At 38.6% G+C, this 14,093-nt stretch overlaps 1 protein-coding gene across 4 annotated transcripts in view; it reads left to right on the top strand.

Moving 5' to 3' along the window:
* Positions 1-11,088, top strand: part of ANKRD10 (ankyrin repeat domain 10) — a 33,076-nt gene extending 21,988 nt beyond the window's left edge. For 2 of the 4 annotated variants that reach the window (XM_015851428.2, XM_015851430.2), the window contains exons 4-6: positions 2,626-2,861; positions 6,458-6,553; positions 9,416-11,088. In XM_015851428.2, the coding sequence (XP_015706914.1) occupies positions 2,626-2,861; positions 6,458-6,553; positions 9,416-9,900 (817 nt within the window). In that variant the 3' untranslated portion in view covers positions 9,901-11,088. The remainder of the gene's footprint in view (positions 1-2,625; positions 2,862-6,457; positions 6,554-9,415) is intronic. The other 2 variants (XR_004305905.1, XM_015851429.2) reach the window with 2 other exon arrangements.
* Positions 11,089-14,093: the final 3,005 nt, after the last annotated feature.

Here is a 14,093-nt window from a genome sequence, read left to right as displayed (position 1 = left end):
ATAATATGTCCTTATCATTTCTAGTGCCTGGCTTTCAGCCTATAAAGAAGGTTGAGGGTAAATAACATCAAACTTCTAATTTATCTGCAGGAATAAGAGTACATAGATGTAATGAATGAACTGCAAAGCAAAATGAAATAACTGCTAAGTAATCTTAACAGGATAGCAGGACTCATTTGTTTATTCAAATCCATGAATTTTCTTTGAAAATGGTAACGTGTGTGCCTTCCAAGTGTACAATGCATCAGCAGTGTAGCAACCTACCACAAACTGCATTTGATCCTAAGTAACGTAAAGTCAATTTCTTCTCATATTAGTCAGCACTGCAACAGAATTGTGTCGGACACAATTTGACCAACCTTTAGAAAATATTCTACCACGTCAATGAATGCTATTTAGTAGATGACTAATTGTGAAATGTACATAATGCACACAAGACTTAGCCTGATTTTCTTTTCTTTAATATTACTTCTTCCATCCCTTCGTACTTTCCTTGCTGGCAGCTGTTTTGTAAAAAATAATAAAAAATACCTAGCTTGTTATTTCCTTGATGTTAATTTAGGTAGGTAGCCTAGTTTAAGGAGGCCTGAAACAAACTAAAACTGTCCTCAAGTGCAGTATCTTCTTAAAAAAAGCCTTGCTAGGTTTTAAATATTGAGTAATAGAGAAATAGAGCTGTCACATTTGCAGTATGATTAGAAGGATGTCTTGCCTGAAGACTGAATATCAGATAGTATGCTTTGAGTTTCTTTGAGCTTCTACCATTTCAAGATTAGGGATAGTCAGCTCAAAGCTGGAACTGAGGGGATTTTTAGCTTATAAAAAATGGAGGATATGTGGGATAAAAGGTTTTTCAAGAAATAAAGATTTTTGAGGTATTCCTTTTGTGCTGTCCAAAGCTGTTTTTTACTGCTGTTCTTTCAAAGCTCATCATCATGTTATTTTAATATCCTTTATATATTTCAGTTCTTTCCATAAGCTGCTATAAAAAATGAAGTGTTTCTTAAGAGACATTCTAATAACTGAGGTAGCTAAAAATTTATTCCAATATGGTGATTACCTCTCTTAGTTTCCTTCTCATATTTTGACATGTCTGTCCACATCACATATAGTATTCTTAGTATCAAAATGAATCTTTGATTACTTTGATTTCCTTCTCACTTGGTAATTTACGTTATTAGAGTTTATAATCAAGGACTGGTATCGAGATGGATTGTATATAAGAAAAGGGGCTCCTTCTTGTGTCCTTGTGTAGTCAGTGAAGTGAACCATTTCTATTCTTATTGCTATAATGATTTTTTTTTTTTTTAGGTGAAACTTCAAATCTCATTTCTTCTTCTTCTGTTTTCCAGACAAAAAAAGAATCCTTTCTCAAAATTTGGCATATGCAGCCTTACACACTTGCTCTTGTGTAAATTAAATGCAGTGCCTTTCAGGGACCAGCAAATGTAAAGCAGATTAGATATAACTGAGCTATTGTTTTTGTTCAAAACGGTAATTTTTCAAGTTTATGTCCCTGAAGTTTTTGTTGCATTGTGTTATGTTTGCTTGCAACATTCTAGGAAGAAAAGCTAAGCTTTGTTCTTTGTGCTCTTCACATGAGCTGATGTTGATTTCTTTTTCCTATGAGTTTCAACAGTGGAATTAATTATCAGTCTTCTAAATTCTACTCTTTCACTACTCTGTTTCTGAAGCTTCAAATAATGAACTTGTCTGAAGTACTGAAGCCCAGATACAAATCCAATTTTCTGATGTGTTGGAAAGGAGGAAAAAAATTAGGAAAGATTTATTGGCAACTTTTGTCATTTTTAGCCCTCTTGTCGACAGTTATTCACATTTCCTCGTTGCACAGACATGTATGTTTGGGTAAATATATGTGATAACTGCGCTCTTTTTCAAATTAGACCTCAATAAGTCTATGCATCTTACCTGTTTTCATTTATAATATTCTTGGTGCTTTAGAGCATTCAAATTCCAGTGTCATTCCTCTTATACATGGAGAAAGTCTTGATACAAATAAGAAAGCAAGTCCCAACACTTATGATGTCACACACTTTGAAATAAAAAACAAACTGGAAAAAAATAATCCTATAAGCAAAGCATAATTAAGTATAGCATCTTTGTCTTTTTTTCTTTATGTGTGTATATTTTATTGTTACCTTAGAAACCAGAATGCCATGGACAATTGCCAAGTCATGTTAAGTTTGTTTCGAGTATTTGATCTTTTACTCAAGATATAGATTACAAGATAAACTGCAGAAGATGGTTAATTTCAAGGCTTAAATTAGTCTGAAGTTTATGTAAAAGGCCAGGTACTTCAGACTGTTTTAGATTAAAGCATTTTGAGAAGTTTAAATAGGAAGATGCTTTTTTTTTTTTTTTAAAGCACATAGCATATTGATTTTATTTTAAAGTTTATTGTCGCCCAAATTTTGCTTAGAAGACAGATGTATGTAAGAAAAGTTAAGTTAGTTATAAAACTATGATTGATAACTAATTTCTTAATGGGAATTTACTAAGTGTATGTTTTCTCTCATCGCCAGCAGATAGATAGTCAGTAAGGGCAGCAGCAGCAACAAGCTAGATTGATGAATGAGTGTAATTCAGTTTCTTTGTATTGTACAGCTTAAGAAATGCCAGTGGCCTGACAGCAGCAGACCTTGCACATACCCAGGGCTTCCAAGAATGTGCCCAGTTTCTCTTGAACCTCCAGAACTGTCACCTGAATCGTTACTATAGCAATGGCACCTTAAATGGGGGTCATCAGAATCCAGGTCCCAATCCATTCAGTGGTGGGACAAGTCGAAAGAGATCCTTTGAAGATGTGGAGTCTGCTGGAGTAAAGAAAGCTAGAACGGAAGGTGAGACCCTAGAGGTAAAAGGGATGGGGTGATACTGTTGCTGAGAGAGGAAAATAAACATTTTAAAGCCTTTCAGAGTGGATGTCGAGTATTATTCACAAACTCACCAACATATCTAAATGAAGCATTAATAATACAAGAAGCAGGTAAATACAGTTTTTCCATCCTTTGAAGAATGTACACGTGCCATAAGATCTCAGTTCTCCCTGTCCATCATCTTGACGTCTTCAGAAATTTCTATTCCCAGAGAGTACTGTAGTTACACGACACCAAGAATAACTTACAGAAGAGCAGGAGCTGAAATTAGCTTCTGCTTTACTCACTTTCTTCTCATTTAGGAGAGCCACATAATATTTTAATTCACAAAGAAGCCCAGATGTTCTGATGGTAATTTTCCATTTTGAAATTCATTCATTCTTCAGAAATGGTTTACTAAGCAAGATGGATGAAATAAATCTGATGCAGAAGGGTTTCTGAGTTGGTATGGATTATGTCTGTAAAGCAAAGTGAACATACACCAAATACCCAGGATCATTTTCCAGGGGGGACTGTTAGATTATAGAAGAATGTCAGACTAGAATGAATTTGAGGGATTCATATTCATCCCAGTGCAATGAGGATGTTGCTTCTTCCTCTGCCAGCAATGATGATAGGATAATACCTCGAAGATATTTTTGGTGGCTATATGAAAAAATCTCTTTCAAATCTTAAAACGGAATATAACGTCATAGAATAACGTCAGAGAATATCCTGTTGCCTTGCTGCAGACATCCTGTTAAACTTGTACTGAAGAGAAATTCTGTACTCAAACCTCCTTTTTTCCTGCGCCAGCAATGGAATAGGGACTTTGTAGACCATCACTGAAGACATCTTCATTTTTTTCTAGTAAGTGGTTTACAGTGAGCCAAAAAAACCTGCAGGTAGCAAGAATGGAAATGAAACCAAAGCAACATTTTAAAACCTGATACGAATAAAATAAATCACAACAACGTTGTCACTCTGTAGTATTTGCTTTAGTACTTACTGTCCAGCCGCCATTTCAGCTATTCTGGGATCGGAGGCGTTAATGGGTTTATTCCGAAGCTGAACGTATCTGAGATATACCACTTTATCTAGTTGTTCCAAACTATATAAATTCCTGATGGAGAAGAGTGCCTGTACAGCTAAATGGAAGGTTATGTTTCAAGGAATAAAGTCTGTAAGTAGTTGTGTGGATTCAGAAAATGCAGTACACAGATGGACACAACAGCTGAGGAATGATGTTTTTAGTGCACTCGGTCTGGTATGAGAAGACATTGCTTGAAGTCAGAGATCGGCACCTTTGGATTAGAAGAGCTATTCCTTCTGAATATTCATAACCAGCAAGCTCTTTTGTTCCAGAACATTGTTGAAATGTAGTCAGTAGGTAGCATTCCCCCAAAATCTGCAGGGGTGGCAGTGGGCCATCTATGATGTGTTGCACTGGAACAGCAATATCTGCATTATCTTTCAACATAAGGAGTTGGAGTAATGGGTAAGTCAGATGAAGCAAACAAGTACAGTGTTAAGTGAATGAGGTCTAGCCAATTACCAAGATACTAGAGAAGCAGTCAGAATAGCGTTGGGGTTTTTTTTTTGTTTGTTTTTACCAGTATGACTTTTTAACACCTTTGCAAACAAGGTAAAAATTCTGCTGCCTTTCCTTGAAGATTTTTAGTTTAATTAAGAGATGCATCCAAACTCGAAGTTTCTGGTGCAGTGTCTGCCTTCAAAGACATCAGTATCAGTAATATCATAATGTAAAAAGCCTGTTGGGAATGAGAATGAGTCACCTTTCTTGAGGCACCTTGTAAACAACAAAGGTGAGTAATGAGGAGTCATCAGTACATCTTTGGGCTTAGCTGGCCTTTTTAAAAAACGAGCAAATTCAGGCAGAATTGCCTTTAGCATTGCTATTTATTTGCACGTGGGATTCCAGATACCCAGAGTGCAGGCAGTTATGTCCAGATTACAGCAATTCCAACCCGCACGAGACTATGAAACTATGAAACTATGAAATTTGGAGAAGCCTACACAGTGCATACAATTTGCAACGAGACTAAGCAGTAGGAGTAGGGAAAAATACTGAAGCGGGCTTCATCCTTTGCCCTGGAGTAGCTAAACTGGAGAGGAGATGAGCTTTATGTACACATGGTTTGGGGTTTTGCACACAAATCTACTATTGGGCACATAGTATTAAAAAGCCTTCAGCCTCAAATTTCTGTAGTGCCAATACAAGATGCTCTGTGATTGATGGAAGCAAATGCAATACAAGAATGAGCTCCAGAAGCTGAACAAATGCACATCAGTAGCTTCAGTTGCAAGTCTGCATTCAGAATGCGCGCTGAATCATTTCCACTTACAACTTAGAAACATTAGCTGAGTTATATGTCGGTTCTTCTCCAGTAAGTTCCAGAAATCTGTCTCCTTGATTCCTGGGGTGGTTGGGTCACACAGTAAATGCAGAGATGTGTGTCGCAGTCCTCATCCATCTAGCCCATGGCCTTTGGCAGACTGGCTTTTGCACTATGCTGTACAAGCTCAACACACTTAGTTTGCTGTGCACAGGAGGTAGACCAACTGTATGTCATGGCATCCGACATGGCTGCTGTTGGCTTATCTTTGTGGGTTGAGGATGGTGGGTGTTGCTGAGTAGGTGGACCCTTGCATATGGCAGCATGAATCTGCACACCATATTCTTTCAGGTTTCCAGAGAGAATGTTTCTCTTCCTGGCCTGGGGGGATACAAATCTCACTTCTCCAAGGACTCTGGACTCTTTAAGGCCTCTGTAGCCCTGAAACACCTTGGCAATTGCTTTAAGTTTATTAAAAGCAAGTAGTTTACTTATATTTCCCTTGTACCAAAGGTAATGAAACAAGGCTTGCAGTCTACTGAAGTAGCCATTATTATGGCCATTTTCATGGCCATTATTATGGTGTGTGTGCAGTGTATAGAAAAGTGTGTTAATGTCAGCAAAAAAACCAAAACAGTGCAGGGTCTGTTGGGCTGATACTGAAGGAGTGCACTGGTAGGTACTGATAAGAGATAGTGCAGTCACACACATTTCCCTTATTAAAACATTTCCCACAATGTCTTGTCACTTATCATCTTTTATCAAGAGAGATCTATTTGTTCAGTTCTTGGAGGGTCCCTGCAGCATCTCATATGAGTAGGACATGAGTTACTAAGAACTGGAACGTGGGGGCAAAGGGGGAGCATACACAACTGACTGTTTTCTGAGATGGAGACTGCTTATATCCATAGGGCATGCTAGCTGTAAAGCCCGAACCTAGGCAACCTAAATTACTCTTTAGTCAACTCACACCTAGTAATTGATAGATGGGTGCAAAATTCGATAGGTACACTGGTAATCCTTCCGTTTTGGGGATAGTAATGAAGGTGCGGCTACTCACCATTTGCTTATTTCACAGTTGTTGTCTGAAATGTTAGAAGGTTTCACAGGTGAATGATTTAGATTTGTATTTAAAAAGCTTTTAATAATGAAAGTACTCGTCTGTTTGTTGGCTGAGTTTTCAAGTGTGCACCAGTGACTAAGCGAACCTCTTTTTTTAATCAGCTTACAGCTTTGATGGCTTAATACCAATGATGAATGGAGGAGTTGAGGACGATGCTGACAATATGCACGTTGACAGAGAGTTTGCTGTTGTATCAGGTGGGAGTGGACAGTTTCCTGTTAACTACAACAACATTCAAATGGTCGAAGACACCAAACAACAGGAGAGTAGTTCTGTTGGACCAAAAGAAATTGAAATATACACTGTTTCTGCAATGCAAACGCCTTGCCATTGCAAGAACCAATATGCATTTTATTTTTAAGACTTAATTCTTTACTTTTGCACATGATGACTAGAGTCTTGAAAACCGTTGTGTTGTAACACCCGGCATAATGGGGTTTTAGTGGGTGTCTAACATTAGCTGTTTCATGCAATATACTGTAATGGTGAAAGAGAAGGTTTAATAGCAGTTCTCAGATGAATGGAAATCCACAGCGGCTGTTTCACTTTTAACCTGAGGCTTGTATTATGTTGTGCCTTGCTTTTAGTTGCTATAATTTCAAGTTAACGGAAACTCGGAAGTAATGTAAATGATTCACTTTGTTTCCATTAAATAGTTCTACTTACTGATAAAACTTGATAGGGAAAGATATCACAGTGCTTATATATAGCTTTGAAAATAATAAATGTTACAACTAAACTGTACTCAGCATAGTTTAACAAATGCTATAAATAATAGCCTGTCCTACATAATGTGTTCAAAATTTGTTTGGACAATATAAGCACAGGATCTTGCTATGAACAAATTGGTGGGTTTTAGTGAAAAAATAGAAAAAGAGACTGGATATTGATGTTATTAAACTAGTTTGGAACTAAATTTGGAACTACAGTATCAGAAAGCTGTTTGGACTTCGTACATTGATCCTCATGGAACAGTCGCAATATTAGTGGTATCAGTGGATATTAGTGGTGTTTTTTTCAGGGCTGCTCAATCAAGATGCTTTATTAACCCCAGGGTGTGCGTAGAGCTTTGATAAAACCTGTTTGAGGTCTGCTTTTCCATGCACTTTGTAGGTAAAGCATGGAGTTAATATGATAGTGCATTATTATTATGAGAAATGGATATCTTACCTTTATTTGTTCTGTGATTAAAATGTTTATGCTTTGTACCACAAATCAGATTTGCCAAAGGGAATGATAATGGACAGATATTTTAATATATTAGAAATAAATATATATACATATATATACAGTCAGTTCTTAAAAAGTAGATTCTGATATTTTCCAGTGATAATTACCAAGTGTTCTTATTTATGGAAAAAAAATGATTGTCATTCATAAATATTCTCTATTACTATAGGTGCTAATTTTTAATGCATAGAAACGTTCTATAATTATCACTAGAATTATTCATTACCTACTTTTGCATATTAACTATGGGTAGCGCCACTTTTATTAAGTTTGACTTGGCAAAGCCAGCTTAGCAGGATTTCTTTTTAAACAGTCAAAATTTCGCACTTTTCAGTTAATAAACACTATCTGAAATTCTTTCTGTGCATTTTCATCACTGAAATATTAGCTTTGGTGTCTCGATGGGTTGGGGTGGGTTGGGTTTTTGTTTCATTTTCAATAAGGATTTGTTGTTAGTGAGTTCAATTGACGTCACGAAGGGATGAAACAGGAAACTCCGGTTAGTGTACCCAGTGAGGTACAAAATTAACACGTTCCTTGGCATTGTATGTTGGTGTATCCGTATTCCAAAATATACCCATGCAATGGACTAATAACCAAAGCTTCCGATTCTTCCTTGTCAAACAGTGGTACTCATGTCACTTCAACAGGAGCCCAATTGCTTTTAAATGTGGGTAGTTACCAGCAGGCAGACTGACTTACTGGCTCCATTTGGAAGTACAGCGTAAATGCAGTCCTGTTCTGCACATATGTTTATGCTCTTATGTATTCACAAACATATGTGCATGTATCCAAGAACAACAACAGGACATAAAATCTTTAAATGTAGCTTTATAGATCTGTGGTTTCTACATTTGCCTTGCTATTATCTATAAATTCTAGATGTCCTTTTACCTGCAGGCATTTTACGGTGAAGTATATTCTGCAGTTGTTGAGCCAGTACTTCTGAGTACCACTGCAAAAACAAATGCATTTCAGACATACTGCTGAAATTCTGTTAATGGAAATAATGATGATTGATTGTACTAACTACTAAATCCAACAGAGATATAGCTTTAAAAAAGTTGTCTAGTTTTTTTTGCATGCACATTTTTAGAACTTTGTTCCCTACCATTAACCTTTTTTAAGTCTTCTGTGCACTCTGCTGTTGCTATTGTATGGCCTTTTGCATGTGGATTGTACAGATGTTATTCTAAACTCATTGATATAAACCTGCTCACAATCTAATCTAGCAAGCTGCTAGATAAGTTGAAGACGTTTCTAAATAAAAGAACTTGGACACATTTTATATTAGCATCCCAGCATAACAGTCCTTTATTCGGCCTATTTCAGCGTATACTGTGCTGTAAGAGTGACTACAGAAAAGAAAAAAAAGAAAGGAGTCACGCACTAATTACTACAGAAAATAAAGTGTAAAAAAAGTCACCTCTTCACCCTGTCATAAATACTCCATTATTTTATGTTTACAATCTTAGAACCCAAGAGGGCATTACAGATAAGATGGAAGGATGTCTTATTCCACTTCTCAAACTGCTGTCCAGAATGCAGTCTGCTACACTTACAGGAAATAATTTCTGAAAAACTCACAATGTCTTTGAAAGATTAATACAAATATAACTGAATGTAGATAGGTAGTTGCATTTTTGACATTAAAATCCATGCCTCAAGCTTAGTGGTCAGCTCTTACAAACGTGAACTGCGTGTACTGTTACTGATAAAGAGAGGGTAGGCTTATTTGCGAAGTTTTGTACAGAAACATTATAAAAATCAGTGGAGTATAGTGGAGATGTTTTGATGAATTTCGATTTATTCTTAATTGTTGGTGACAGGTGTATTTCTTAATGCAGATATGAATAGCAGTAGCTCCATATTGAATGCACTGACAAATGGATGTGCCATCAATGGACATTTGGATTTCGCCGCCGCACAGCAGCTCAGTGGGATGGATACCAGGCAAGAAGAGTGTTTAACGTTAACACCTAACGGAATAATTCCTGGAGTAACTTCTCCTGGTAGGCATCGAGTTCACACCAGTAATGGCACCGAGGAGCCAGAAAAGGCCATGAATAATCCCACTGATATGTGTGGATCTCTTCATCTGAATGGAAGCCCAAGTAGCTGTGTTTCTAACCGCCCCTCGTGGGTGGAAGACCCTGGAGATACTTTGCACTATGGACACTACCATGGTTTTGGGGATACTGCTGAAAGCATCCCTGAACTTAGCAGTGTCGTTGAGCATTCCAATTCTGTTAAAGTCGAACAGAGGTATGACAGTACCGTCTTAGGCACAATGTATTTGTACCATGGCTCCTAGATCAACGACCTTTATGTCACATGTGTATTGAAATTGCTACCAAATGAATCTGGGGGCACAAAATCTTCACATAGCATTACATTTGAAAATTGCAACTTACTGCTATTTTTACACTTTGTTTATATAAGAAGCAAACCTTTATTTGACAGCCTTATACGATAGTTTTAGTTTGTTGCATGTATGGGGCTTGTTTAGTGATGAAGTAGGTGCTGTTATGATGGAATGGTTATTTTCATTTTTTATGGAATGTTCCGGTTTTGTATTTTTTTTATTTCTAAGCTTGTGAACACTATCTTTCTCTTTTTAGAGCTGTTCTCCCTTTTATTAAAACTATGTTTAAAGGAATTTTGTGAAGAAAATGTTACGTATGTGCACCACTTAGAAGTAAAGATTTCCCTTTTCCATATCTTCTGCCGAAGCTACGGTAGTACTATCAGTGCCAACTATCACTATGCAAGGTTGAAAAGTGGCAATCTTATGGAGCTTCTTTGACTTTACAGTTTGTACGTTCGTTCGGTATGATTAGATGCTCATCTTCACATTTTGGAGCAAGTTGTTTAAAAATGCAGAGGTAACATTTGGAAAAGTTAATGTTTCCCTTTACTGCAGCATTAGAAGCGCTTTCTGTTGTTGGGCTCTTTGCATTATAGAGTGGGGAGGTGGGTTGCCTTTGTGCAGTCGCAGTCGGGTGTGCCTCAGGTTAGTTCTGAATTTGTGGCATTTTTCCTTTTGCTTCTCTTCTTTATACGTATGCTTGATATTTTACCACAGCTCACAGACTGGAGGCATGTTGGCGCCGTTCTGCTTTGTATGCAGTTTAAAATTACTTGTTACTTGTTATAGAGGTTGGCAAGTCAAAATATTTTGAGTTTGACCGTCTTGGATATACATTTATTGTCCTTTTTTAACATATGCTTTGAAAATGTAATGTTGTGTACTTTGGGCTATGCTCATAGATATACGTTGTATTTAAAGCTTAATACATAAATCAAAACTCATATAAGTGCACTATATAAGCACTAATAATATAAGTTGCTGCTTTGTGACATGATAAATGAAGAGTGGGAAGAATGTGGTAAATGAGATAAGCCCTCTGAATTGTGTTGATTATTTTTTCTTGTTGTTTTGTTTCGAAAGGGACCTTTACCGTTTGGATTAAAAAAATAAACATATTCCATTGTATCTGAATGTTTTGTTTAGACATGATGTTTTTACTGGATATTTGAACGTGTCCTTAATAGTTTGTAAACCGCATTTCTCCTTAATCTTTCTGAGAGCGACTGTAGGACTTGGTAATTTTGTCAGCATGTGGAAGCAGATGGGACCAGCTGAGTCAGTTGTCCTTAGAAACACATACGAGATATTCTGAGTTTCAAGGTTCTATCAGCCCTGAACTCCAAAAACAGGCTGAAAATAGTCCATCTGATCATGGAAATTATTCTCACCTTTGAGATTTTCTGCTTTAGGTGTTACAGACTGCAGAGAATTCGATGTTTTAAACACACTCAAAATGGTTTACCATCTACATATAAGATACCTGCAGTATCTTCAGATCGAGAGCTGCATTCTCACTGGCAGCTGCACGGTCATTTTGCAAGTTGTTGGCCAGCCCAGCAAAACTCCTCAGTGCCTTCTGGGGACAAACAAGACCATTAAGGAGAGGTGACACTCACCCGAGGCACTCTTTCTGGCATGCACATAACTTGCACGTGCTTGACTAACTGCATCCAGGCTGTGTTCTTACACAGTTTGATTTAGTTATGTGGTGCCTGGAGGCATGTGCTCACATACTAACACACAAGTTAGCTCAAATTCCTTGTTGTATTACTTGGGGATTTGTTACTATTGTTATTTTGGTATTTGCAGAGCTTGCTGCATGTACGTGCTTTCTTATGCTTTTCAAGTGAAGCAAAGAATCGCTAAAATACGATCAGGATGTTGTCAGAAGTGCTTGGCTATAAACTGATTCCTAAAAGAATTTTCTTCTGGTATCAACAAAATTTGCACGTATCCATTTACATTAAAACTTTAGGTACGGAATTCTAACACAGCAAGTCCGTAAAGCAAGATCTTCAAAAATGCATACACTCTGGCTTTATCCAATTGCTTTTCACATCTTGTACCTAAAAGCACTTTGGAAGACGCTGCATTTCAAACTCAAAGTGAAGACTTCACGTTTTATTTCAGAAAACACTTCTTGTGATTCCACCTGTGTGTTCAACCATGCACCAGGAGAGATTTCAAGGTGTGTATCTCTTGTCAGGCACAATGGAAACTAGGTACTAAATTCTAACTCAGTGCAGAAGATCAGTGAAGACGTGGCTTAGACGTACTGTGTGAGTTCGCTCGGTACCTTCCAGTACTGGTAACACCTCAAAAGGCAGAAGTCTGCAGTAGAAAATGACTCAGACAAAAGCTTAGATGTGTAATCACAGAATCATAGAATGGCTTGAATGGGAAGGGAGCTCACAGCCCACCCAGTCCCAACCCCATGCTGTGGGCAGGGCTGCCCCCCACCAGCTCAGGCTGCCCAGGGCCCCATCCAACCTGGCCTTGAGCACCTGAAGGGACAGGGCAGCCTGTTCAGTGCCTCACCAGCTTCCAAGAATTTCTTCCTAATACTGAACCTAAATCTCACCTCTTTTGGTCTAAGGCCATTCTGCCTTGTCCTATCACTATCATGCAATGGCAGTTCTTTATGACCCCCAGCTGCCCCTCCCCTGGCACAGCTCCATGCCGTTCCCTCGCGCCCTGTTGCTGTCACAGAGAGCAGAGCTCAGCGCTGCTCCTCCGCTCCCTGTGAGGAGCTGCAGCCTCCATCAGGCCTCCCCTCAGCTCTTCTACCCTGCACTATCACAGGTAATATCATCATCAGAAAATCATAGGAGCATTTGAGTTGGAAGGGACCCTTAAAGGTCATCTGGTCCAACTCTGCTGCAGTCAACAGAGACACCTACAGCTCAAAAAAGGTGCTCAGAGCCCCATTCCAGCCTGCCCTTCTGTGTCACCGGGCATGGGAACCCACTGCAAAAGTGTACTTTTCAAAACGTTGATCTTGCAGCTGGCTGTGCTCACATCATGATCTGTGCTCAGATTCAGATTCACGTTCCTTGAGAAAAGTTTCTCCGTGAGTCTATTCTACCAAATGTCTTTAACAAACCGTCATCTTTGTGCTGTCCAAGGATGTACCCCCAGGTTAATACTTATCATCAAGCGATAAATAACTAAGGAGTTTCTGCCATTTGGGTTACAAATGCACACGTTCAAAACATCCAAATATCAAGAATAATAGACACTACAAGTTTGAATTGGAAATGGACACTTTATGAAGTACAGCCTCGCTTACTTCTGTACTTATTGTATTGTATTATTGCCATGGGCAAGGACATCTCCCACTGGACCAGTCTGCTCAAAGCCCCTCCAGCCTGGCCTTTAATACCTCCAGGGTTGGGGCATCCACAGCATCACTGGGCAACCTGTTTCAGTGTCTCACCACTCTTACAGTAAAAATTTTCTTCCTAATATCCAGTCTAAATCTACTCTCTTCCAATTTAAAGCCATTTCCACTCGTCCTATCACTACATGCAAGTTTTTATTCTGAAAGCCTGGTTTCCAAGTTTTGTGTGTTTCTCAAGCTGTGGAGATGATGCTCAAACCAGTTCTGCACATCACCTGGCCAGACAAGTGCCAGTGGGAAGCTTTGTAACCAGGTCAGTGTGGCGCTGAGCCCAAAATAACAAGCTGAGTTTATTAGGTCTTTGGTACACTGCCTGGGGTTAAGCTTGCCATGGCCTCAATAGTAAAAAGCACAGCAGCTGAGGGAGTAATCCTATGGAACCCAAAGACAGAGGAATGAGATCATCCCGCAGATTAAACCTGATTGGTGAGAGAACCAAGATACACACAGGGGACCTCCTGCTCAGGGCAGCTGAGTAGTATGGGATTAAAGAGAGCAAACATGAACATGATCTCATGCTGAAAGACATCAAGAAAATAAGTGATGAACTCACCTTACTGTAAAATGAAAGGAGACAAAGGTGGCCTCCTGGCCAGGAGCTGTTCTTCGAGATTCATGGGGATTCAACAGAATTTTCCCAGTATAGAAAGAATACTTCTGAAAATAATGACTGAAGGCAGCATAGATGTCAGGAGGCAAAAGAGGAGCACAGACCAAGCAGCAAAACAAAGTGATG

The sequence above is a fragment of the Coturnix japonica genome, chromosome 1 (assembly GCF_001577835.2).
Source record: "Coturnix japonica isolate 7356 chromosome 1, Coturnix japonica 2.1, whole genome shotgun sequence".
Taxonomy (NCBI): Eukaryota; Metazoa; Chordata; class Aves; order Galliformes; family Phasianidae; genus Coturnix; species Coturnix japonica.
Note: the sequence above shows the minus strand (reverse complement) of the source record. Positions and strands in the feature narration are given on the sequence as shown.